At 44.9% G+C, this 27,354-nt stretch overlaps 1 protein-coding gene across 1 annotated transcript in view; it reads left to right on the plus strand.

Moving 5' to 3' along the window:
• Positions 1 to 27,354, plus strand: part of CRIM1 (cysteine rich transmembrane BMP regulator 1) — a 175,036-nt gene that overhangs the window by 79,629 nt on the left and 68,053 nt on the right. Inside the window, exons 3-5 of the mRNA XM_090281145.1 lie at positions 469 to 711; positions 1,745 to 1,865; positions 22,831 to 22,952. Of these exons, the coding sequence (XP_090137271.1) occupies positions 469 to 711; positions 1,745 to 1,865; positions 22,831 to 22,952 (486 nt within the window). The remainder of the gene's footprint in view (positions 1 to 468; positions 712 to 1,744; positions 1,866 to 22,830; positions 22,953 to 27,354) is intronic.

Consider the following 27,354-nt stretch of genomic DNA (forward strand, 5'->3'; position numbering starts at 1 on the left):
CAGAGCTGAGGGGTTGAGCTCTTCCATGCTGATTATTATGTACCTTGTCTCCAGTCCCTGAAGTAGCCATGATTTACATGTGGGTCTATTTTGCTATTTAAGAGTGCACTCTTTTCAAAGAACAGCCCTTAAAACTCCTTTAATAAATTCAAGGATGTCTCCCTTCAGTCAGTGGTTGAGTCCAGTTTTTAGATTCTCCAGGTTACGTAGGCATCTTCCCTTTGCCTTTCTTCATTTTGGTCAATGCATTGGACATTGATTGTTCAACACAGTGACAGGGAAGATGGAGACAAAGGCCACTTCTGCCTCGCATTCTTGTGTCCTGAGATGATCTCAGGAGAGAGCACCAGACTTGCTTCTCTCCTGTCCTCTTTGGTTTAATAAGTAGACCATTAGGACTGCCTGTGCTTCTAAGGAAGGTGCCCCACAGTTCCCGGGCATGTGCTAAATTTTTTCTCTCCCATTTAGAAGAGAAGCCAGATTGCTCCAAGGCCCGCTGTGAAGTCCAGTTCTCTCCACGCTGTCCTGAAGATTCGGTCCTCATCGAGGGCTACGCTCCTCCCGGGGAGTGCTGCCCCTTACCCAGCCGCTGCGTGTGTGACCCTGCGGGCTGTCTACGCAAGGTCTGCCAGCCGGGATACCTGAACATCCTAGTGTCAAAAGCCTCAGGGAAGCCGGGAGAGTGTTGTGACCTTTATGAGTGCAAACCAGGTATGCACGAGCCTCATGTCAGCAGTCGTGTTGCGTCAGAGGGTTGCAGACCCGTCTGCCCAGCTCCGGTCTCTCCTTCCACGTGAAGACGAGCTTTCTCATCAGTGCACGGCCTGCCTGCCACTTTGGGATAAAGGCAGCCTGACTTCTGGCCTTTTAGTCAGACAACCAGAGAAATAATTCACTGGTGCAGCAGTGCCTGCAGAGAGGGACCATGCCTTTTTCTCTTTTCTTCTTGTCCTTTCCCCTTGAAGTAGACTTGCAGGGGGAGGTGGGGTTGAAATGTATGGTACCTGCTGATTTCTCCTCCCAGACCTCATTTGCAGATTTAACTATTACTTTAAATTATTGCATTTACAACAACCATTGTACATAATGCAGAAAGTTATTTTTAGGTACATACATGCATCCAAATGCCTGATGTTTTATAACAAAATACGCAGCCCCGATCTTTCCTCTTGCCCGTTCCTCATCATCCTTCTGCTGGCGTGAATAGCACGTGCTAAGTCATCGTTGGCTCTTTACTCACTTTCCTGGCCACATGTGACTTGCTGTTGTGTCCCAGCTGCTTCTTGCTTCACGTGATTTCTAACATCCTTGTTCTTCTGGCATCATATCTAGTGTAGCCTGGGCACAGGTCTAACAAGTTTTTAACCACTGGTCAGATTTTTGTTTAACTGCTAGATAAACGCTTCAAGCAAAACAATCCCTGTTCCATCTCTTGAAGTGTCTTACTAGAAACGCCCCTGCCTGGTGGTCCCAGTCCACCCCCATAACCACCACGGGTTCCACACTCCCTCCGTCTTCATCTTAGCTCTTAAATGTCTTGTCCCCTGCTTCCCGGGCACAGAAGACCCGGGACATAGTACAGTTCTCTAACATGCAGTGAAATTATATTTAAAATGCCCGTGTTAGGACAGGGTTCTGGGAAGCAAGGACACTACAGAAGTTTGTCACGAGCCAGTGTTTCATTTGGGGACTCAAAATGCCAGTACATGTCGTAGTAAACGGTGCCTCTGTCTGCCCCTTGCAGTGTTCAGCGTGGACTGCAGCACAGTGGAGTGCCCGTCCGTCCAGCAGGCCGTTTGCCCCCTGGACAGCCACGAAACTCAAGTCAGACTCACAGCGGATGGCTGCTGCACTCTGCCCACAAGGTCGGTTTGTCCTCAGTGCACCGAGTGTCCTCCTCTGCCTGGAAGGCACAGTTTCAGCCACACAGTGTGTTTTCCCCAGCAGTTAGGGAAACTGGGTCTTCTCCTGTGTCTATGGAGAAATCCCTGAACTGGTATCATGACTTGGTACCATGTGTGGTTCCATGTGTGAAACCATGTGTGGTTCCAGGTGTTACCAGGTGAAGGCACTAATCCTTACAGATCCTGTGCCCTGCGCAGCTCTGCAGACTGGGAACTATGCAGGCAAAACGCCCCTCAGTCCGTCTGTAGCCAGGGAGGCAGCGAGGTGTCCATCGCTAGCGGGCACGTCGTTTGATCCTCTGCCATGAATCTTCCAGGAGCTTCATCGTCATGTCCAATAGGACGAAACCCTGCATGCCTCGTAGAATCGCTCCCCAGGAACCCTTCACGTTTGCAGTCACACATCTACTCAGACCTGTTAACTTGCAGAGGCAAAGAAGAGTCTTAAGTTTTGACAGTGCTTTCTGGAGTAACAAACACATTCTCTCTTTGGCTTGATGGGGGAAAAGTTGCTGGCATTCTCTTCGTAGCCACAGGACATCACTTAGCCCACAGGACCAGACACCCCCAAGTGTGCAGGGCTGCAGGCTGTCACCGTACTGGGGAGGCTCCCTCCCACCCTCCCCCAGGGCTGGCCCTTGTCCTTGGCTTTGGGAAGACCCTGCTTGGAAACATGGGGCTTACGTCCTGTTTCTCCTTCTGAGATGCCCTCTCTCCCTCTTTCTTGCCATGACCTCTCCTCCATCTTCTCCAGGCCACTAAGACATCCCTTTGACTAAGTCATCTCATATCTTTCAAAAGTTTTGCTCTACATTTAATATCCAGAGTTAAAACAGTGCCTTATTTCACTGACTCCCCAGTCCCGGTGCCAGGCACTGAGCGTCTGTGTCTGTTGCGTGAGTAGTTGTGATTTTATAGGTGGGACTGTCTGTGGTCCTTAGTTAAGGTAAGTATCAGTTATTTGTCCCTAATTGGAATAGATTTCCAAGGAGTGTTCTGATAATTTCTTTTTTCTTCTTTCTGGTCTTAAAATACATTCGTTCTTTAACATCTTCTACCCTTCATCCTGTCAGAAACCCTAACCTTCTCTCAGTCATATTTTACATGACTTGCCCTATTTTTAATATCATAAAACATACAAAGGTTTCTGTGAGGATAACATAGTAACAGTGGTGCAGCACCTTCTTATGATGTTACGATACAAGAATTTACGTGAAGGTGCTTGGAAAGGGGTGAATTATTGTGCAAAGATAAGGCACCCCTACTCAGTAAAGGGAGGAGAGGGAGCATTACTAAGAGTAGCAGATAGCCCTTCAAGGTCTTTATGAAAAGGAAGGCAGTACATTACAGTAGAGAACCTAATTAACCAAAACTAAGCCAGTTGTTAATTAAGAAGTCCTTTAGTGAGGAGAAGGGACCATTGTCAATGCACTGTTATAAATGTAATGTAGCACCATCTGCATGTGGGAGGCACACCAGGGGGGGTGCGCAATGGGCAGAAGCTCCAGGAAGACACATGCAATCTCAGTGGAGAAGAAAAACTTTCTCACAGCTAATGATGCACTGTAATGAACCGGGCTGCTTCCTGAGCTAGACGGAGCTCCCTGGAGCTGGAACGATTTCTTTCCGTCTGGATGGCCACCGGCCAGGAATGCTCAGAAGAAATGTTATGTTGGAAAGGAGGTTCAGCTAGATGCCTTCCAAGCTTCTGTGAGTCTCGTAAACATAAACCTTGGGTTGGTTGTTATTGTATTGACGTAACTTGGACTTTGCACTCAGAACTAAGGATGGTCGGTGAAAGGTGCCTCTAGTGAAGAAATTGAAAACATGGATAAGGAAATCATTCAAAATCCCACTGTAAATGATTTGCAGGGAAGGGGTAAATTCTCACAGCTCTTTAGTTTCCTGCATTTGAGATAGTCGCTGACCCCTGCTCACCCCCTGCCCCTTCCCCACATGCCTCCTGTGTTCCCACCTGACAAGGCCCTCCCCACGCTCTCTCATGCTCTGTGAGACCGCTTTTTACCCTCTTTCAGGACTACATTTCCTTCCTGTGAAGTGCTTTTAGTCTTCAGCCCCGAAGGGTGACGTAGGTGTCCCTCCTCTGCTCGCTTTTAATTTAATTCCACGCATCTCTGTATTATCATAGCACTTTTAATAATACATAAAATCACTGATTTTTTGTCAGCCTTTTCCTATTCTGTATGATTCTGAAGGGCAGAGAATATTTAATAGCCTCTAGTACCTAGAATAGGATTTGATGCAGTACGTCAGTGTACATTGATTGATGAATGAACAAATGAACGAACAAAAGAGCCCACTCTTAGCCGTGATGACTTAAATGTTGAAGAAGACAAAAATTATCTTCCTGCATTGTCTCACTTTAAAACGTTGCTGTTTTCCACCAACCTCCTTTTTTATGGCCCAGTTGCAATACTTCGTAAAACCTCCACTGCAAACACCACGCTCACCTCTCAAAGCATGGGATGCCTTTATCTTTTCCTTCCACCTTTTCTCATGTTGTTCATCCTGCAAGACTTCAATTAAATTCCACTTTATCCACAAAGGTCTTCATGCTTCATCCAACCCCCATCCCACTCCCTAGGAACTCCCAAAATAGGCCTTTTCATGTTGCTGGTTAATCATATACTTCTTTGCATTGTTCTTTGTGGTACATGCGTTAAGTCTTGTCTCACCAATGAAAGCATGTTTCTGGAGGTCAAGAACTGTGTCTTCTTTCTTTTTCTCTGTGTATGCAATAAATGCTGAATGAATTCTTATCAGAATATGGTCAGACTATGGCTTAACCTAGTTTATTAGCATGTTACGTAGGTTCCCACTTCCTAAGGAGGATGATAAAAGCCCAAACAGTCATGCAAAAATGGAAATAAAAAGAAGAGATCCTAATATGTAGTAATTGTGGTAGTATTTTAAGAGGAAAAAAACAACATAACTTTGTTCCTCTGTGTGAACCAGTTCAAGGTTTGCTCTTATAAAGTGTGATATTTAGGCATAAAGAAAAGCATTTTAGAATATGTGGAGTCCTGTTAGGATTATTTGACCTTTACCAGCATAATTAGGGCATTGTTAATAACTGAAGAGCCATCTGAGATCAAAAGTGATGACGTGGAGAATTCAGGAGGAAAAGGCCCTGTATGGTTAGGACAAAGGAAGGTGAAATAATGGGAAACTTCAGCAACAGAGATTCACCCTTTTTGTAGCAATCTATTGTGCCTTCCGTAGACTCCCAAAGGAGCCTCTGGACCTTCTCCCCCTCATCTTAAAGCATAAGCTGCTTCCTTCTTCATTCCCATCCGAGTGGATTTACCATTCCCGGTGAGACTATTTCACCCAGTCAGGCCTCTGACTGCCCCATAGCTGGGTGAGTCCTCGCTCAGTGTGTGGATGTTCTTCAGAGTTGTCTGTTTTCAGTTCAGTCATTCACTCAGTTATTCATTCATTTCTCCAATGTGAATTGAGCTCTTAAAAGTGAAACACTGCCCCCTAGATGTTCTTTTTCATACATGGGTATCTTTCCTTTCTGCCCCGCCAAGTACTGCTTTACCCACCGCCCTGTGCCCTTCCTAAGGAGAGGCTGCACCTTTTCCTGCTGCGCCCCTGCTTTTCCTTAATGGCCCACCCTGCATTCCCCTCTTCTGCTGTGTTTCCTCCTAACTTTCATCCCATGTGGCCCTGATTCTCATGTGTGATATGATTAACTTAATCATTTTTCCTTCTTCCTTCCCGCGGCTTGGTTTAGGCTTCCAGGCACCCTGCCAATTCTTTCCATCCTTTTCTCTCCTCTTGGCACTGAGCTGGGGCTCTGCGGCAGCTCCTCACAACTTTCGGGAGATGGGGAAAGGGAATGAGCGGCACTGGGCATCAGCACTGCACGATGGCTGAAGGGGAAAAGGGGGCTGTCCTGGGGCTCGGGACACTTTAGGGTCTTTGGAAGGTCTTTTATTCTCTGTGCATGTGTGCATATAAGCCCCTCCATGCAAAAGGAAGCATGCAGCACAGTTATGGTAGATACCTTGATCCAAATGTCTTTGCGGAGAAGGAAAAGCAAAAACGTCTAAGTGACCTGTGGGTAGCAGTACCAGTGACAGCTTAACTGGGGAACGTATCTTGCTGTTTCCAAAGCATTCGCTTGTGTTGTTCGCATTACCATCGGACTCCGTCAGGAATTTATGGGGATGAAAACTGAGGTTGGGAGAATAAGTGACTTGTGCAAAATCATAAATGTCCTCTGGTACAAGGGACAGAGCAGGTCTGAGTCTTGAGTCCAGGTTCTTTGATTAAAAGGCATGTGCTGTCCACTGCAGTTTTCTTTGATAATAATGTTTTAGTTTTTTAAGTCCAGAAAATATATCAATGAATATGAATTTAGATTATATATAATACATAAACACAATATACATTATGTTTCAGTTACTCGTTTCTGTGTAACAAGCCACCCCCAAATGTAATAACTTAAAACAACGATGGTTTATTATTTCTCATGACTGCATGTTAAGTGGGTGATTTTTCTGTAGTCAGCTGGCAGGTCATCTGGGCTGGATGGGCCAGGGTGACGTCACTCACATGTCTGGGGACTCAGCTGGGATGGCTGGAAGGGCCTCACCCTGGGCTTCTTTACCTGATGGCAGAATTGAGAGAGGAAGTAGCAAAGCCTTAAGAGACCAAGACTTGGAATTCATACAACATCACTTCCACCACATTCTGTTGGTCACAGCAAGTCACCAGGAAAGCCCTGATTTAAAGAGCAGGATGGTAGATTCCACCACTCGGTGGGAAAACCTGCAAAGAATTTGTGGCCATTTTAACATTCACTATAACATACATTTATTCGTATAGGCATTTCTTAGACTTCATTTTCTGATTGTAGAAAGTTGGTGGAGGGCTGCAGCTCTGTGACCCTCTCCAGAGATGAGTGTCCTTCTGGCCCTGGGACTCTGGGCCTCAGGTATAACTTGGGCAACCTGGCTGTCAAGCTCCTTTTCCTTCAGCAGCTGCCTTTCCCCTCGGAACAGACACACGATTTGGGAGCCTCGGATCACCACCTTGCCTTAAGCATCATTTAACCAACCTCAGTTTTTAACCCCTCTCCTTAGGAACACTGTGACTACCTAGTTACACTATGTGTTCCCTCGTCACCCAGCAGGGAATGTGACAAGATCTGCCTGATGCAACCAGGTCTGTTTCAAAAACAAACACAGAGAAAAACCTTTTAAAGATGTTGCGTAGAAAGACTCCTTGATAATGAGTGATTAGATCATTGGTTTCTGAGGGACATGGACCCACCAGATGTGGTAGAGGGTCAGTCCAGCCGGGGCTGCACAGCTGGGCATCCATGTTCTCCTGTGTCAGCCAGCCCAGACCTCAGCCCACTTGGGCTGTTTGGAACATAGCTCCCAGGTCCCGGTTTTTTCCAGTACATTCCTTGCTCTTTGCTCTCTTCAATGTGTATGCCCAATTTTACAGTATCTTACCTCTGTAACTTTGCACCCATCTTTTTAGATACAGGCTTCCAGGGTAGACATTAACTAGTTAAAAATCTAGACAGTAATACTTCTCTACATTATTCACTTTCACTCTACGTCAAACGAGTTTTTCAGTACCCTGTTCATTTTGATTTGTTATGTAACTTTTTATATTTTTATTAAGAAGATGAATGAATGTACTATGTTACTGACAGTCACCCATTCTGAATTTATTGTAATGGACTTTGTTCCTAACTTTTTGTTCTGAAACATTCTGTTGTCAATTTCTGTCTGTAAGTACACATTTCTTAAAAGTTGTTGAGAAAAATCCAGTGGGTTTGTTTTGTGGTGGAAATAAGTCACTGTTTATAGTGTTCAGAACTTAAAATAGGGTTTCTCCTGGGTTGTACACAGTAAGCACGCCAGGTTCCCAAGCTCCCTCCTGGTTCCAGCTCTGACTAAAGGGTCTGATTCTCCCTGAGAACCTATATCTGGGACATTTATAGCTCGTGCTTTCTGAGACACTATTCAAAAATACTGTTTTATTTTTAAATCAAGATAATAGAGACATTTTAAACATTTTTTCTTACTCCAAAATATTTAAAGATTTGATATTATATGTTAGCTAAAATGTTGACTGATATGTGACTTTGCAGTGGAAGTGTAGTTGAGCTGGAATCATAATGCTTCCCCTCACACACACATACACACGTGTACACATGCATGCACACGTGTTCATCCACCACCTCTTTCCCCGGGAACCAAGGCTGTATGACTGTCCCGTTTCAGAGCTGGGGCCTCATGAACTGGCAGGGTTCAGCCGGGTGAGTGGTAGAGCCAGGCTGTGCTGTTAGTACCAACTACACCAGGCAGCCCTGTCCCCTGCCGCCCTGAGCCTCTCCCCAGCCCGACCACACGGAAGGCCTAACATTCCATGTCCTGCCCTTTTGTTATTGTAGTCTATGAGCAAAGTGCGTGTGAGTCAGCTGTCAGCCGCTGAAGGATGCTCTTCTCCCCTGTGCAGAGAGAGTATACATGAATCCAGGCCCGTTTCTGCATGAATTTGGACAGTCCTCTTGTTTATCCAGGTCTGTTTTCTTACCCATGAGAGCAGGAGGAGAGGAGGAATTTGATGATTGCAAAAGTACAGTAATCTCTACCTTTAAATTCTTTGACTTCCCCAAATCCTTTAGAGGGGAAGGAACCTAAGCTGCTGGTGACAAGAGACTCCTGGAAAAGAAAGGGGAAGGAGAATTTTAGAAAATTCCAGGACTCAGAAGATAATGGGGGAAATACATGGTTTGCATAATGAGAGGAAGGAGAGAAAGTCCAAAGAAAGTAATACAAGAATTATGTTTACTTTTTTTTCATTTCCCAAAAAAACAAAAAACCTTAACCTTAGGAAAGGCAAAATGAAATACACGAACTATTAAATAGACTAATGATTTAAATCAGGGTCATCGGCACTGGTTGAATTGTGAAATCTGGGTGATAATCCAATAAAATAGATCACCTGTTAGTCAATGGCTAGTTGAATATTGCTAGTTACATATTTTTTTTACATCTATAAACAGATAGTCCCTTATGTAGCAGGTGCAGAAAATATCTGGCCAAAGGCTGAATCCCATGATAAAGCTTTACTCTTAGAAACTGCTTTCTAATAGAACGTGGCTAGCCTGCCTGTCGGCCTGACTGGGTGTGTGTGTTTAGGGAGGGTGACGTGTATAGCATTCTCATACCTTACACTGTCACTGGTATGAACTACATGCTGTGCTTGGGTCTCCTGGACCCACATTTGTACTTGTTTCTTCCAGCTGTTGGTACTGTACTTCCCCTCAGGTTCTGTCTTTGTCTCTCTTCCCTGTGACTCCTCTTTATCTAGCCCCTCCATATTCTTACTGCATTTTCCTGTATTTCACACAAACTTATATATAAACACATAGACACACAGAGCATGATACTCTTGGAAGAGTTTTAGATTTTTTGTTCCTAACATCTCTTTCTGTATCTCTTAAAAGAAAAAGCAGTCTACTAAATTAATTTCCATGTTTTTGTTTGAGCCTCAGTTTTATTTCTCTTATATAAGACCTTGTCCTTAGAAGACAATTTCCAGCTCATACCCAGGAGGTGAAATAAGATAAAAGGAAGGATGCCAGCCCCCTTGTATCTGAGATATGTCACGTATACAGCCCATAACCAGAGCAAAGGTCAGGAATTTACTTTCACTGTAACATCTAGATATTCATACTCTGCTGCTTCAGGTTGAAAATCTAGGATACATAGTTTCCATTCCTCAGTCTTGGCTCTTTGTGTTCTCAAGAAAATTTGTCTTGTTGGTGAGATATTGTATTATGATAACAGAATCTTAGCAGGTTGCTAGCACACTGTTTCTTGTGACTAGATGTAGATATTTAGAAAAGGAGCTTTCAGGGGTTCCGAATGACAGTCTGAAACTGACTCAATAAGGGATGAGGCCAGCAGAATGGAATCTTTGGCAGGTTGTCTCTTTTCTTCAGAAGCTTGAGTTAATCTAACCTCAAAGCTACAGTGAGTGAAAACAAGGCACAGATCTGAAAATGTTCAGTTAAATGGCAAAGACTCATGAAAGACAGAGAACATTGGGATTAGTGTGGGGATGGTGATAAATAAGTTGGCCAGACTTGAAGGAACTCAGCACCTTATAGATAGCACTTTGGCCAGTTCAAAAAAGTTGCAGACCTTTTGAAGGTATTAAGAAGGGAACACACAAACAGGCTAATCTGCCAAGAAAATAATCGATAGATTGATTGGCTTTGTACCTAATAATAAAAACTGAATTTAAGAAAAAGCTATAAAGTAATAATGCCAGCTTTAAGTGAAAGTGAGAAATCAAGAACCTTAAAAAAAGCACACACATACGGAATATCCAATGATAATTTTTCATATTCCTCCCTATGTGCCTATATTTTCAAATCTTAGAATCATATGGTTTCCATTGTACTGAGAACTCGGTGGATTTTCTTATTCCTCTGCTCTAATAATGTCTGACTAATCCATTTTCTTCTGAGTAATAGTCTTGGAGGGGCAGTGTCAAGAGTCCTTTAACTTTCTGTTTGCTAATGCACTTACACTTGGGTGGTTGAGTTTTCCAGAGCTCCTCAGTCAGCTCTTATCTCCAGAGCCTCACTCAGCCCATCATTCTGCTGGTTGAAGCCTTTAGGCGGGTGTTGGGCGGGGGTGGGGTAGGGGTGGAAGATTACATAAGGGTCAGGAACACAGGCACATTGGCCCAACCAGACACATACGTCAAAGCCTGAAATTTCCAGAGGGTGGCTTAGAACTGACAGGTTTTTTTTGTTGTTGTTTTATTTGTGTGTGTGTTTTCATAGCACAGGGAGCACTCCTTAGTTCTTTGAGATAGTGTTAAGCTCTTTAGATCATTAAGTAATATTTATTGTAGACCCATATGCTTTTTACATTGTGCTAGTAATTAAATTGCTTGTATAATACCTGTTTGAATAGCCAGTAGAGATAGTCCCTAAATTTGCATTTTGAAGAGGGTGTTATCATATTAAGAGCCTTGTCCATTTGTTCCCAAGATATTGTCTCACAGAAGATGGCACTTAATAATATTTTAGTTTTCTTTTAAAAAAAGTATTAGTCTATTAATACATAAATTTCTCTGGTTTTGTTCACTTTTTGGTTGTTTAATTTGGATAATTTATCCAGCTGCTTTTAAGGGAATAAGTAAAGTTAAATTGTGCAATATGTAAAATATGCATTTAGCATAGCACAGATTTAAAACATTTCTGACTCCTGACATGCTATCATGGTAGCATTCTCTCTGTTTTTAAACACACGAGGAAAAAATTTGGAGATGTATTTGAAGCCCTTCTTTCTCAACTAAAAAAAGAACATTTATTCTGTTGCCCTCTGTCACAGTAATTTTTGGCCCAAAAGAGCAAGTCAACTCATAACTAAAAAAGCCAGAGTCTATATTAAACTCTGATGTTTTAGAAACAAAATAGTTGTAGGAATTCCATGTTATTATTGGACGTATCCCCAGATTGAAGAAAATATGCTTTCCTAGAAGTAGAGCCCTTGCCCACTGGAGATGAGCTGTCTCCCTGGTAGAGACTTTAATTTGTCAATAATTCACTTCATATGTGGAAGCCCTGCACGTCCTGTACACGTGCCTTATGCCTTTTGTGTTTCACTGGGAATTTGAGTATCTCGGCTTATTTTATATGATTCAGTCCTGAAACAAAGCTCAGCGCTCTCACTGTGGCTTTCAGTGGCTTACAGTTTGGTCTCAATGGGCCTGGCCATCCCCAGACACTAAACGCTTGGCCCTCTGACTCTCCCGGAAACACAGTAACTCAACTGAGTTCCGTTAAACTTGTAATAAATTTGGAAAGCAGAACCCACCGCATGGAGAACACGAACCTCTGGGCGCTTTCCCTCCTCACCCGCACTGATGTTGTCATCCTCGGGACACAGTCGGCCAGAGCAGCTCCAGGCAGTTCTGCAAACGTGGGCTGTGAAGTCATTCACATCACTAATAAATCTAACACGTTAAAGTCCTTCTTCTTCTGGAAATACCAAAGCAACCCCAAATGTCATAGAATGTATTTTACTTTTCATTTGCACCTTTCCGTTAGATGAACGTGACAGGGCTGCTCATGGATGTGTAGGCACAGTTTGCAGAGGGTTTGGGGTTATAATGGCCCGGTAGACATTAAACACTTCACTGAGACCCTGGAGGCAGAGACAGCTAGTTTCTCTTGGACTTCATGCTCCGTTAGTCTGCTGTGGTTATATCATACAGAAAACTGCATTTTAAATGATATTTTTCTGACTTTGCCTGTGTTTGAAAAGGGAAAGGGGTTGAATTTCGTGGCTCTCATGATGATATGACCAAGTGCTTTGATTTCCGTAGCTAGGTCATGAGTTCTTGAAGGCTGTGAGGACCCTTCCTAAGACATTAGATTGTGTACTTTCTGAGGGCGAGGATGCGCCGTATATCTCTCTCTCTCATCAGTGCCTAGCCCAGGTTTTTAATTACATTGATAATAGTTAATCTGTGGCAAGCGCTAACATCGGTAGTGTTTTGGGTCTGTTCAGGAAATGAGTATGCGCATGTTTCCCATGGGCCCAGCGTTGTGCTGCCTGGTGGAACTGAGGTGTAGTCACCAGTGTCATGGAGCTTCCAGTCTGAAGGGAAGGGAAACGTGTATTAATCATCACCACTTACACTGCTACACGCTGCAGTAGAAGTGTGCAAAAAAGAAAAAGTAAGCTCACAGAGCAAAGAGAGAAATACTAATTCCGACTGGGAGAACTGTTGGTTTTGACTTTTGAGCTGAGTCTTTAAGAATGAGTCAGAGTTCAGCAGATAGAGAAAGAGGAAAGGGCATTCTAGGCCATTGCGGTCATTGCTTTTTAAACTTTTAATATGTTTTACAACTTAAAACATTAGCCCTAATCCCACCTATCTTTATGATTCAAGAAGAATAGAATTCATGACAATTCTTGTTTTCTCCTCAGATAACCTTCCCTTTGCAAGACTGCAGTCTTCATTTAAATGTTTTATTACTTTCCTGTTGCTTTCAGTTGAAGATGCTTCTCAGTGTGATACACAGGACCCCTTAGTACCTAGCCCTGGCCTATCTCTGTAGCCACATCTCCCCCAAGTCCGCCTACAATATCCCCCAGACCCCAACACATAGTATGCCCCTGGGGAGCTGAACCGTTTGCTCCAACCTAAACACTCTGTATTCTTTCTTGCCTCTGTCCATCTGAGTAGGTTTTCCCTCTTCCTGGGATGACCTTCCCTCCACTCCTCCACAGTGGATGGATGCTCACAGTCTGTTCCCCTCACAGCACCCTGCACACACATAGACACAGCACCCGCTCTTGGTCCTTGTGCCTCTGGTCAGCAAAAGCGTCCTAGAAGAAGAGATCCTTGGGGACGAGTGGAGGTTTGTTAGCCACAGGAAGGAGTTCAGTGTTGAAGAGGTGCACAGCTGCTGCTGGGCATGTCCTTCTCCTGGCAGTCCTTGGGCCACACAGGGGAGGTCATTGGTTTGAATCACAATTTGCACTTGGAAGCCTTGGGGCTGAATTTGACCCCAAGATATGTTTTCTTGTTGCCTTTTTTTTTTTTTTTTTTGTATTGGGGGAGGGCATCTTTAAATTAATCATCACCATTTAAAAACAGGGAGGCTTCACATGAAAATCTGGCTTCTCTTGAGCAATTTGGAGGTTTAGGAACAGTGCCCATCTGTCTTCTACACAGAAGGAGTAGCGAAGCTGAAGCCTCTCAGAGGCAGAGACCATCTTGAATCGTCTATAGTATCTCTGTACTCTTTTCAGGATTCCTACCCCGTTCTTGAAGGCATTCAGGTTTGCATCTCTGAGTTTAACAAACTCGGGATTGGGAGGTCAAGGGACCAGATATGAATGGAGGTTAAAAGGGCAGGAAGTTTAACAGCATCATGAAGATGGTGGTTCAGGTACCCACCAGGGTCTGGGGCTGTGTCATTGAGAAGGTGCAGTCAGAACAAGGCCCAAGCTGAGGAGAAGGGGGAGGGTCTGGGGACTAGATAGGCCAGTGAGTGTGAAGAGTCAGTGTAGGGGAGCCTGGGCCTGAGAAAACTGGATGAACCGTTGTGATCAGCAAGTGGGATATTGGACTTGAGACATTTTAGACAGTTGTGGCCATAGGGGTAAGTGGCTGAAGTAGGGAGGGCAGCCAGGATCTGGATTCCAGCAGGTCAGACGAGATCAGGGTGATAATAATGCTCTGTCCACATAGACACTGAAGCCTTCCAACTTATAATTACATAAAGTAGCTAACAGGTGTGGAATGCTTCTGTGTTCCTGGGTGCTTTTCACATATCAGCTTAATCTACATAGCAGTCCTATGACATATGGGTACTCTAATGGTCCCATTTTACATATGGTACCGTGGCCAGCACTCAAGCCTAAGCCTGATGCCAGAGCACATTCTCTGGAACCCTGCCCCCTTAGGAAATGCTAGGGGACAGCCACAGAAAGGGAAGGCTTGCCTGAGAGAGGAAGGCCACAAGTGGGGCTAGCCAGAGGGCGACTTGGAGAACTTTGAGCTCCCTTCCAGCCCAGGCGAATAAGTAAGTGTGGGGCGATTTGCCATCTCCCTGGAGGCGGCTGCAAGGAAACAGCATTTTCAGGGAAAACCAGGAAGGCAGTACAAGAGATAGGGGTGGCATCCTTCATGATGATGTTCAGGTGTTGAGAGAGTTTGTCAACAAAGGGAAGATTGGGAGGGCAGAGAAGGTGGCATGAAAGGATGAGTCCCTGGGAAGCTGAGCGAGACTCTGGGGATGCACATTCCATTGTAGACAGGAGACCAGAGGATCTTGCACTTTGCACTGATGACAAGGATGAGAGGCCTGGGAACTGCCAGCCCTCGTGGATCCAAGCGGACACACATGTAAAGGTAGCTGTTGGCAGCCGCAGCTCAGCCCCAGCTCCACCCCACATAGGCTGTGAGGAGGGTCACAGCCCTGGCAGTGACACTTTGCTCCGGTTTCAGATAGAAGGTAGTCCCGATGTCATTGGTGTTCGTTCTTCCACATCCCACTGTGCTCTCATTTGTGATTATATATCCGACACCTCCCTAAACTGAGGGCCGGGACCCTGTGTGTCCGCTGTCGCCACCCCGCTGAGTGCCCTGCTGCATGTACACAGTGAGCAAATAGGTAGAAAATAATTACCTGTTCACAAACACGCTGATTCCAAGGTCCAAAGCGTGCATTTCTCATGCAGTTAACAATTCTGGCTCCGAAGTGAGAATACCTCATGTTGTTGTAGTAAAACTTACACATCCGAACCCACACCTCCTTTCTCCCAGAGTGCAGTGTGCCAGTTCCCCCTCTTCCTGACTTCTCCTGGCTGGCCCCATGCACCTCTCACCCCTGCCCCTCTTCGCTCTCTGAGGCCAGCTGGCCCAGCACGAACTAAGGAAGCAACGGCGGAGAGCCTTGCCTTGCTGGGACTTGGTCGTCAGCAAATTGTTGGGCTGAATCGAGCGTGGTTCAGGAAGCCTGCCAGGTCCTAGATGTCACGTTTTCAGCGGGGCCCTGGGCCCCAGGGATTCTCTGCAGCGCTGTTTCAGGGCCTCTGGTTCCCCTGCCGCCGGGACTTACTGAGTCCCACTGGAGTTTCTCCAGCTCTGTCCCCTAGCTGGTCACGGCAAGTTAGTAGTAACGTGTGTACAGTGCCAGTGCTTTCTTGTCACCCCGCCTACTTACCATGGGCCATGGTTCTAGAATATAATTTTATAAAGTATATGGAGACCAGGTGGCCTTACAACTTTCATGTTCTTACACTTTATACCACTTTTTCTTTTAACTTAGCACCTTAAGATAAGTTTCCTGAGCCACATACCAGCCTTGAGGAGGAAACCATGATCATCGGCTAAGAAGAGACCTATAATGACTGCTTTATTGAGGGTTTATACTGAACTTGATTATTGTTACTAGGAAATACAAAGGCATACTTTCCCTAATAGCCCTCAGTTTTTACCTTCCCAGTATTGGAGCACATCCCCCAGCTGCCACCCCCGGAAGAAACATATAATAACCGCGACCAAAAAAATGCAGAGCAATTTTGCAGTTGTCTCTGAAGGGGAAGTGAAGAATGTGTCATTTCTGGTTGAACAGGTGACAACTTCTGTAAAGGGGAGGGCTGGCTGCTGGAAGGGAGGGACATCCTCAGAGCGGGCCATGTGCCTGCTGTGCTGGCCCACACGCGCCCCCGCCTGGGTGGGCGAAATTCAAGGAGATCATACAGGAATGGACGTAAGAAAATGGGAAGGAGAGTTTGTGACTTAGAGAGTAGCGAGTCTCTCCTGGGGAGACATGAGAAAACTCAACCCTCAGAAACTTCCTTGGGGGGGCAGCGGGGGGTTGGGGGGGTAGTGCAGTTTTCCATCAGGATAGTTTGACTCTCAGGTGGGGAAACTTATTTCTTTTTGGATGTTTTATTTGCAGCCTCTTTTTCAAGCTTACACATTCCTGGAAGGAGTTAAGAAATTTAATTAGCAGAAAGATAGTACATCAGATGTAATTAAAGTTGAAGCTGCTTTTTATAGAGTAGGAATGTCTTACGTGTCATTGTAATTTCCATTCCTGACAGTTATTTCATTACTACACTGTGGAATCCTGGTAGTGCAAGCACTCGGCCCTCTTAATTCCTCGTTTGTCCTTGTTTCCTCACTGAAAGGTGACCTCCTTCCCACCTGTGAAGAGTGGTTTTTGGTTTATAGACAGTGCTTCACCCCTTTTGGAGGGCTCAAGCACTCCCTCCAAGTGTGGAATAAATCCAGTATTGGGGACATCGTTTGCAGATGGCCCCACGGAGTTGTTGGTCCCCCAGGGTATGGACAGCGCTAAGGATCTGCTGGGGGAACAGAAGGAGTCTGATGGTTTGCTGCTTCCGAATTTCCTCCTCTGCAGAAGGAGTTGATTGTAGTGGAATGTTAGCATAACATTTACCCTTGGCTCTGTGTGGTGCCCACCACGGGGGCACATTCCAGGGGCACCCCTGTGCTTTGCTGAAGGGCACGGGAGTGGCAAACAAGACTCCTCTGTCCCGCAGCCTCTTCTAGCAACTCCCTACAGATCAGCATCCTCTACTATTTCTCTAGTCATCCTGGCGAAACAGATGTTGATTCTTCTGCTTAGTACTGAAGCCATAACTTGGTTATGAAGACAAGCCTAGTGATATGCAAACACAATTGTTGGGCATATTGTTTCTTCTCCTGCATGGCCTGGTCTTCATTAGTAGGAAAGAAAAAAATAAGTATACTCTCCCTCCAAAAAAATAAGTAAAAGACCAGGAAAGCTTCAGACAGAAGGCCCAGCTTGATCCGGGTCTGAAGGTTGAGGTGCTTAGTGAGGGGAGGAGGGGAAAGGGAGGGGCCTGCACGCAATGTAAGGCTGTAGTGTGCTCCAGGGACAGAGCGTAGGCAGTAAGTAGGGAGGGACGAGCCAGAATCAGACCGTGGCGGTGATGGGAATGGGGTTGGCAATAATAGAATCGTGGTGTTTTTATAGTTAGAAGCAAGCTCATTAGGGTCCAACCATCTCATTTTATGGCTGAGAAAACTGAGCATCCCAGAGTTCAAGTGGCTTGCCAGTGGTCGCACATTTTCTGGTGAATGATTGTGTGGGATAGTAAATAGGGTTGTGCTTCTCTTCACTGCATGTGTTTCACGGGGAAGCGTCTTTGTAAGTGATCGGGAGCAAGTGCTAATCATCATCATTCTCACTGTAATGTTAAAGCTAGTGGACCTTGGCTTTTCCCAATGAAAAGTGCAAATTAAACAACGGTGACCCAGAGCCTGCACGTCAAGAAGTGAGTTTCTCAGAAAGTGGGTCCCAGGTTCCATTCAGGGGCATCTCCTGGAAAGCTTATTTTATTGTAGGGACAGATTCTGGAACCCTGAGCCACACTTGCAGAAAAACAGTCCTCGTATTTAGCACCCTGGAATCTGCATTCCAGACAAATCCCAGTCTTTCCCTCCACACACTAACTTTGAAAACCACTGCACCTATTAGCTCTCAGTTTAAAATTTATAAAAATAAAAACTATGAATACAATGCATGGTCCAACCTCTGGCATATTAGCCATGAAGAAAAATGTTTATTCCAGATTATTGTTCAGATGCCTTTATCATTCAATATTTTCACTTACAAGACACGCAGGGCATGTCCCCAGCATGAGGGGAATTCACAGGAGAAAAGTAGGACTTTGATTTTGTAGGATGAGCAGGTACTCTTCAAGAGCCCGGTCTCCCTGGGCGCTTTGAAGGTCAGAGGAAGGAAAGTGAAGCCTGGTTGCTCTGTGATCAGAGAAGGCCTGTGGAGTGTGTGGTCTGAAGCTGTGGAATTCACCAGGGGCAAAAGAAAGGCAGGGGTTTAAGGCGGGTGGACATCTGAGCCGTGGCACAGAGTGATAAGGGGCAGGGGTGGGTAGATTGAGTGAATGGCAGATTGCCATTGTTGCTCAGCTTCAGGGCATGAGGGACCAGTGGAATCTGGAAGCTGCAAGATAAGGAGAGGCCAGACTTGAAGCACCTTGGAAGCTGTGCCGAGCCTCTGGCCTGCCTGGGACTGTCTGGGGAGTCCAGGATTGCGCTGCTTTTCCACCGGCGGAACCAGCCAGCATGGGCCTCCTAAGGAAGGGAGTGCCCTCTAGGGGCTTAGATGATTTCTGAGTGCTGTTCATCATTGTTCTCGGGCACTCAGATGCCCACTGAGCTGAATGCATTTTCTATTCTGGAGAAGAAAAGACAGCTTAACCAACCCACCCGGCTGCAGCTGTGATTAGTGGTTGTATTATGCAAACATTTATTAATCTGTTACCTTAATTGATCATTATCTTAATATTGAGGTTAAAACTAGAGGCTTGATTTTTCTGCAGATTGCAAATACAGGTTGTTTCTTGTTTCAAGTACAAAAGCCTTTAGCTCATGTATTGCAGGATTCTATTTATATGACCTGTCCAGCATAGGCAAATCCATAGGGAAAGAACATAGATTAGTGGTTGCCAGGGAATGAGGGTAGGGTGAAGAGAGTCCAGGGTTTCTTTTTGAGGTGATGAAATTGTTCTAGTTAGGTAGCAGTGATGGTTGCACAACCCTGTGAATATAAAACCACTGAATTATACACCTAAAAAGGGTGAATTTTATGCTATGTGAGTTTCATCTCAATAAAACTGTTATTTAAAAAAAAAATGTTGTAAAGCCCTCAGCACTTCTGTTTCAAGGTATCATGCAAACATAACAGCTCTGCCTTAACTACATTTTTTTGAGTTCACAATGTAGAAATCTCACTGCTTTCCTTCTCACTTCCTTTTCTTTAGTTAATATTGTCCCTCTTCTATTCATCTCCAGTTCAGTTTCATTTAAAACATATTTATTTCATGAACATACATGATGGATCCAAAGAGAGCTTGTGGGAAGATGAGTACTCAGGTCGCCACCGAACAGTGAGAGAAGGGCTTTTAAAAAGTATAGTATTATTTGAGATTGGCCCAGAAAGACAGATGGTGTCCAGACAGACAGCTGGAGATGAGGGCTGGAGGAGGGATGCTCAGGAGGGAGCAGGGTGAGCGGTGTGAAGGCAGCATCGCCATCAGGGCTGGTCTGGAGAACAGCAGGGAACTGTAGCAGGAGCAAAATGAAGAGATAGACTGAGCAGGATGGTGTGCGGACCTGGGAGTGTTGCGTGTGAGGCCGAGGAACTGACCGAGCGAGGGAGGAGTAATGGAAGACTTCTGGCTATAGAGCAGAGGACCTGAGCTGTAGGGTGGATGTGGCGTAGTTAGGGAGCAGAGACTTGGCCACGTTAGAGCCTAGACACTAAGGGGGGGGGGGTTCAGACATGAGGGGTAAGGGGGACGGGGGCATCAGTTTAATCAGCCTCTCTCTCCCCCTCATGTTGGTCTGCCTCCCCTGCCACTGATCCCACCTTTTCTGCATTCTCTCACTTGTGCTTTATTTGGGCATTGGGGTAAAAGGCAGGAGGAAGATTGGGGTGCAATGACAAAAGAAGAAGAAAAACAGAGAAAAGACTGTGAGGACAAGGTATAGTTTGCACTCTTCGGTTTTGTAATTCAGCATTTCCTGTTCCTGACTCGAGAGAAGAACATCTCGTTTCCTTTAGTGGAAAATACAGGACAGGAAGTCTTATTTCAGGTCAGTTGATGCAGCTCTGTGCCTCCCTCATCATCTGTCAAAGGGACGCATACTTTTATTAAAGACTTTTTATAAACTACATTGGACTCACCTAATTTGTGGACATAATGAATTTCCTTGGCAAATAAGGATCGTGATAGTGTCCCCCGTTTGTTACCTGACAGAGTGAATGTAGACATACCTGTCAAAAGATGACTCATATCAGCTGTATTCAGTTGAACTATGTGAAATTGCTATTTGACTATTTTCAACCTGTCAAAAAAATGGCTGTTTCATAAAGTTTCAACCCCATGACTAGTTGCTTGATATATATCTGCCATGAATCCTCATTTTCACCTTTCCTGGTTCCTTCACAAATTGTTTCTGTACAAAGGTGCTAATGGTCCTTAATATCCACTAACCCCAAGTTCAGGGGGAGCCGTGAGAAGTCAGAAGATAACAGGTAGGGAGCACTTGCCAAGGGAGATGCAGAGAAGGGGAGGGAGGACTGGGAGGAGGCCACCAAGCAAAAACCAGGGCACCCGAGTCCTTGGACCTTTAATAGTCAGTCTTTCTGGTGCAGAAGTGAAACTTCAGCCTGGAAGGTTTTTCTTGTCTAAATGGGTTCATAGGCAACTGTGCACAGTGTCAGGTCTTCTGCAACATGCTAGAGACAGTCGATACGGGTCTGAAGGTAAACAAGACATGTAAACGCTGAGACAGATCAAATGTTGAAGGGGAAAAAGAAGACTCAGAGTGACTTAGGTATGGTTTTCAGGCTGGCGTGATTTCTGACAGCCTAGCGGAAAGCCAGGCAGATAAGGGCAGATACGTATTCAGTAAAGGTCGCTGAAGGGTTGAAGGACAACCTATGAAGACATGTTTCGGTTGATTGTATGCTGTTTTATGTTCTTAGGTTAGAATGATGGAACCCATCAGTAGACAAGAATATGAATCCCAGATATTCTTGTAGGAATCTTTCATTCTAATCACATTCAGATATTGGGATCAGGGTGTGGGCTCTCAGTACTTAGTGTCCATTGCAATAAATGTAAACAGTATATTGCTACTATTATATCAAAGTTTATGATTATGCGCTTAATATTGCAGTGGCTGAGTACCTAAAAACGAAAGACTGTAGAATAACCTTATAGGGAATTAAAGCCCAGTTCATATTTACTCAGTCCTACAAGGTGTTTGTCCAGTAGGAATACAGATTATAAATCGAGAGCTCCCAGCTGCACGCACAGAAAACAAGCACATGTTTATTTTAAACCATGGGCAGAAATACCACTGGAGCAAAACCTTACTTAGCTCCAACACCCGCTTCTCCCAGGACTCCGATATAACTGTTCCCCACATGGAAGAGGCCTGGGAGGGCCGGCCTTGAGGAAGGTCATTCACACCTTTCTGGTGGCTTTGATGATCTTTGGTGCACATTTGAACTTCCTTTTGTTTCCCTTAGTTCTCCAGTTAACTAGAAATGTAATTAAACCTCTGGGTCTGATTATTGAGGTTCTCACAGACTGCAGGAATATTTTAGTTTATTAAAGATCTGAAGAATGATAGAGGAACAAAATAATTACTTACATAAGAAGGAAGAATAAAACAGAATTAATGAATGTGTTAATAGTTCTTCCCTGCTGGGAATGTGGCCTTCTCCTGCTCTTGACACCCCATCCCCACCCCCGCACTGTACATAAACACCCACATACTTCCTGTAAGGATGTCTCCTTTTAGGGTCTCTTCCTTTCACTTCGGACTACCTGGGAACTCCCACAGTCCTCTCCATCCTCCGGCCACACCCCCGTCCCCAGGGGAGTCCCAGGGCAGGCAGCCAGCTGCTCCTTCCTCATTACATTCCCATCCTGCCATCCTGCTGCCTGAGCTTCTCCTTTCCTGCCTCCTGTTTCATGCTAACAGGTCAGCCTCAGACAGGTGACCACATTTGTTTTCTCCTCTGATTTTTACCTGCCTCTAGTTTTCTACGCTTAGGCAAATTTCACAGCAGAGTTGAAGTTCACCAAACACCTCATTCGTGCCTGTAGCAAGAAATGGGCACATGCGGCTTAGATCCCAGAATTAAGACTTTCATCTCCCCTATAGCTGTCAGAAGGTCCACTTAGAAAAGCTCAGGCCCTTTATTTATAAAGAGCTCCTCAGTCTCCAGTCAGTCTGTTTCTTCTGTCAGACACAATTATAAATTAATTAGTGTGGATCAACCTGAGGGCGCTACTAGACAATCATGCACAAAAAGAAAAGACTGAAAAGCTAACAACTTAATAGTTGAAAGACAAGCCAGAAAAATCTCTGCGAAATACCTAAAGGTCAGCAGCGAAGCAGCAACATGGGGCCATTGAACTCAGCAGCACGCATTCTGCGGTAGCCTGTGTTGGCCTGATTTATGAAATCACGTAACATATGCATATAAAAATGGCCCCGAGTCATCAAGAAAACGTTATGCTCAATACCGGTCTAGTTAAGTAAGAAATGAAATAATGCATTTTGAAAATATTTCTGTCAGAATGGTAAAAGTTAAACTGGGTGTATATGGCCCAGACAAGCCTTAGTTACATGGAATGCAAATGATGTTGGAGCCTCTTCCCCATTCCCCAGTGGCACCAGATAAACAAGACAGTGTCATATAGTGGAGTTCGTTTGCCACAGCCACTTTGTGGTCTCCCGACTTCTCTGTTGTTGTTTATTCATGGGGTTTTCCTTCCCTTTTCTTTGGTTTCAGATGCGAGTGTCGCACTGGCTTTTGTGGTCCCCCCGTGTGTGAGGCGGGATCCATCCCCCGCATAGTCTCTCGTGGAGACGGGACACCTGGAAAGTGCTGTGATGTCTTTGAATGTGTTAATGGTATGTGGGGTTTCTCTTGTTCTCAGAGAGTGCACGTTTGTGCAGGAGGAGGAGGAGGGAGGGAGGGTTCGATTGAGCTGTTTCTGCCTTTTATACGGCAGGGAATATACTCAGGGACTTGATGGAACTCACTGAGAAAGGAGGTTTGGCTAAGATGCCAGCATGCAGTAAAGGGCATTAGGGAATCATCAGTCCATCCATCAGAAAGAGAGCTGGGGAGATGTAATAGCAGATTGCATGTAGCTGTCCTAGTCTGCTGTGTTTCAGTAGTAACGCAATCTTAGGATTTCAAAAAAAAAAAAAAAGATTGTGGAACCTGTGATCATATCCCTGCATCTCATTGCTGTCAGGAGGGAATGGAGGGAACGAATAGCACATGGGAGCTACTGCCATTTGAAACAGAAAAGACATTGTTCCTCTAGGTTAGCATTTTCCTGCTTAGAGAGAGCACCTCTGAGCAGGCTTGGTCACTAGCCTTGGCCTGCTTTCCTTTTGAGCCTTGTGGCCCAGAAATAGGATTCTCCAGTCACAAGGTTCCTTCAAATAGAATCCACCTCTCCCTTTCACCTTCCATGGGAGGGTACGGTGACAGGGTGTTTATTGGATTTGAATGCTAGAAGGAAGGAGAACCTCAGACATGCCCCACCATCAGGATTTCCAGAGAAAAACAAAGCGGGAAACTCAAGGGTGACGTCAGTCATTGTAGCGCATCGCTGAGTCAGTACCTAGACTCACAAGGGGAATGAGGGTGGATTTGGACAAATAAGCAGAGCTGCACCTATAGAAACATCTGTATCATCCACTGCCTCTAAGAAGTCAGTTCAGAAGATTATCTGCCCTCCCCCAGAAGAAAGCTTTTATGGCAGTTGAGTCCTGTAGAGTTTAGTCCTGTGACCGTATGTTGTTTTGTTTTGAAGAAACCTGTGCAGGACGGCTTTGTGGTTAAGAGAGAACATTGACCTCCATTTGAAAATGGGTTCCTCCCTCACCGGCTGTGTAATTTGGGCATCTCTTGGCCTCCCTGGGCCTCAGTTTCCACATCTGTAAAATGGAGTGAATTACAGTGAATTAAGTGAAGTTTTATGTGTGAAGCACCTGGAAATGTGCCTCAAGAGCAAATAGTCTGATTATTTTGTATTCCCACCTGTCATTCACATCCAGAGACACAGATCTGGATATTCCAGGGAATAGAGAAAGGGAGCTGAGCCTCCTGGCTTAAAGACCTTGTAAATCGGAGCACAGGGTCAGAGAAGGTTCCATTGCATCCATAAACCTCTTCTTAGTGCTTCTCTACTCCCGTGTCATCAGCCAGCCAGCAGTAATGTCTTTTAAACACCAGCAAATGGCCAAGCAGACCTGTTTACTCTGGTACCACTGCAGTTTAATTGACTGTAGGTGATTTTCTGTGAATATTTAACTTCTACCACTTGAGACAGAAATAGTCGTTCCTGACCCTGGGCTCCCAGCATCTCAAATGTGTTTCCTTCCAATCTTATCACCCCGCAGGCATATGGTCTGTTTCTCATCCTAGAACCTCCCTCCAGAGGTGGCTGTTTGAATACCAGCCCACAGAGGGGTTACACTGTGGGAATCCCCCATCTTTTACTGCCCCTACACTTTAAGTCTTTGTCCCCTGGGAATACCACCCCTGGTGATGCAGTGTGTTGCTGCATCCTCTGGATGCTGAAGAGGAGTGTCTTCCTTCTTTCCTTGCTTCGTGGTTGTAGAAACCCAAGCATGGTGCTTTTTTTTCTCGGGATAGGAACTTCACCTCTCGCTCCAGTGTCACACCTCCACCTCAGTGGCCTGGATTCATCTTCAGGGCCTGCTGCTGTCTCTGGAGCTCTGCTTCAGGAACAGCACCTGCCATCTGCCACGAGGAAACATTGAGACGGCAAAGCACAGTCACAGTGTTTCTAGGGGTGCCCCTTTCTTGCCACCCTAAACTTTTGAGTAATCTTTGTCTTATTTCTTGTCCTGCCGTTAGCGTCTCTGTTACTATATTAGTCATTCTGTTGTAGGTGAGACCAGGAACTCTAATACTATGAAGCTTCATAATCCTGCAGAATAATGTTTAAGGATGTTCTGTCTTGAAGTCTGTATTTGACTTCTTTTGATAGATACATGCACACATGCACACATGTGCCCTACACACACACACACACAAAAAAAAAAAAAAACCTTGTGTGTGTGGGTGTTTGTTTGTCACCTACTGCCCTGGGAAAGTCTTACTATTGCCATAAGGTTACCATCAAAGGATATTACATATCAAAGATTCGTTATCATCACCTAGAAAAGCAGAGGTCGTGTGTGTGTAAAGCCTTGCTTATCCACAAAGGAGTTGAGGCAACTTGACCGTGAGAACAGGTACAATTTCACAGTGATAAAATATTAATGGAAAAAGAGAATCAGAACCACAGAGCAGTACAAAAAGGTTGAAAGAGAAAAGCAAAAAGAAAGCGCCCACAGGGATGCAGGCCCTAAGTGTCTGTCTGCCTAATTGCTGGAGTTAAACATCAAGGCAGGCTCCCGGCTTCCTGGCCACCAAAGTGAAAGGGAGATAAGGTCAGATTCACTAGCCTGATTTTTAGAGGAAAACCCACTTACTGGACAGAGCAACACTCTTCTCTATGGACACGTAAGAAGATGCAGTAGATGCTGTCCTCTGTTGCTCTGATACCACCAGTGCAGAAAGCTGTTTCCTGTGGCTACTTTTCTCAATAAAAAGCAAAAGCAAGTATGAAAATGCAACTCAGAGTTCTCAGAGGTCATTTTGGCACATAGCTGCAAGCTAGATGCCTGTAGCATCCATTGTCTCTCGATTTTGAGAATCCCGCAGCATGGCAGGAAGAGATGTAGAAAGCCCAGTTCAGAGGGCAGTGGGAGAATGTTAACATAACAACCCTCACGTGCAGAAACAGAGGTTGCACGCGGCACTCAGTCCCTGAGCTGCCATCCAGATCGCCCGTGTGTTTGCGTTATTTTTTTTTAAATATAATACACATTGGAGTGAAAACACAAGATTACAAAATGTTCACAGGAACTCCTGAGTTTTGAAAACATTCGCCTGGGTGAATAGGTGGAGGGAACATTCTCTATAAACATTGCCTCCCTTTGCGGTCTGGTTTGTTTTGGTTGTGTTTTGGTGGAAGGCTTGGGAGGGTTGCCAACCAGATTGTGACAGTTTGTGACCACATTCTCTGACGAGGGCCGAAGGCAGGGCTTGTGAGGTGTCGGCTGAACAAGAGCCCTGTTGTTTAGAAACCAAAGGGACAGATGGTATGCTTGGGCTCCTTTTATGTAAACTTAGAAGTCATCAAAATCATCACCTGGAAGGATGATCTTCATAGCAGTGGTGGAACAATCCCAGGCATCCTTAAAAAAGCAGCTCTGTGTCTGCTCCAGCCCACAGACAAAACGTTTATCATCTGTCTGCCAGAGCTGAGCGACCGCCCTTCCTCTGAGATGGGCATGAGTTCATGATTTTGTCCCAGTACGCCGTATTGTTGTACACTGGAGACCTCTGTCATCCCTGGAGACATCAGGGTTTGAAATCTCTGGCGTAGAATGTGAAATATTATTTGGTTTCTTAGATAGGATCAGTTGTTTGGTGTAGCTGACAAAAAATCTAAATAAAACAGAACATTTTGGTTTGACTGTCTTAGCTAATACCTGACTCTTCCAGCCTCAAAATATAACATGTAAAACGAATCAACTACAGGAGAGCCATATCCAGTCAGCTTGACCTGTAAGTTAGATTTTGACCTAGAAAACTCAGACATGAAGCCTGTTAATAAGAAAATTAGTACAAAAACCCATTTTCTGTATAGCAGTAATGCTCAGTAATGTTTGTAGGGGTATACTGTCTATTTCTACAGAAACAGAGTGCACATGGCACTTGGAAAGAAATATTTCACTTAATATCCAGTTATGGAGCACCCATCCTGTTCTTGAGGTCTCATCAAGTTAATTTTGCTTAAAGAAGGTTATCATCTTCTGCAGTTCTCTATAAGTATTGCTCCCTTTTCCTTATCCCAAAATGGTATCTGTTTGGCATACTGTAGCACACTAACTCCCTTCTCCCATAAGGAAAATAAAAGTTTTTATCCATGAGCCCTGTCTTTGTGATTATATCAGTTCACTGTTGACTTCTGGAGAAATTTTCAGACGATTCTCATCTGTTACACAGTTGTCTCTCGTTTGGCTCATGATGTCCACCCTCTTGGCTTCCTGCATAGCTCACCCCCTGGGAGATGAGACCAGAGGCAAGATATTAGCCATTTTCCACTGGAAGATTGAAGAGAAAAGGCCACAACTGTATCTGTTTACAGCTGATGTGAAGTTCTACATTCTAGTCTTTTCCTCCGTTAACACTATATACCTGTCACCATCTGCCGATCAG

The sequence above is a fragment of the Furipterus horrens genome, unplaced genomic scaffold (genome assembly GCF_987537825.1).
Source record: "Furipterus horrens unplaced genomic scaffold, mFurHor1.1.pri manual_scaffold_6, whole genome shotgun sequence".
NCBI lineage: Eukaryota > Metazoa > Chordata > Mammalia > Chiroptera > Furipteridae > Furipterus > Furipterus horrens.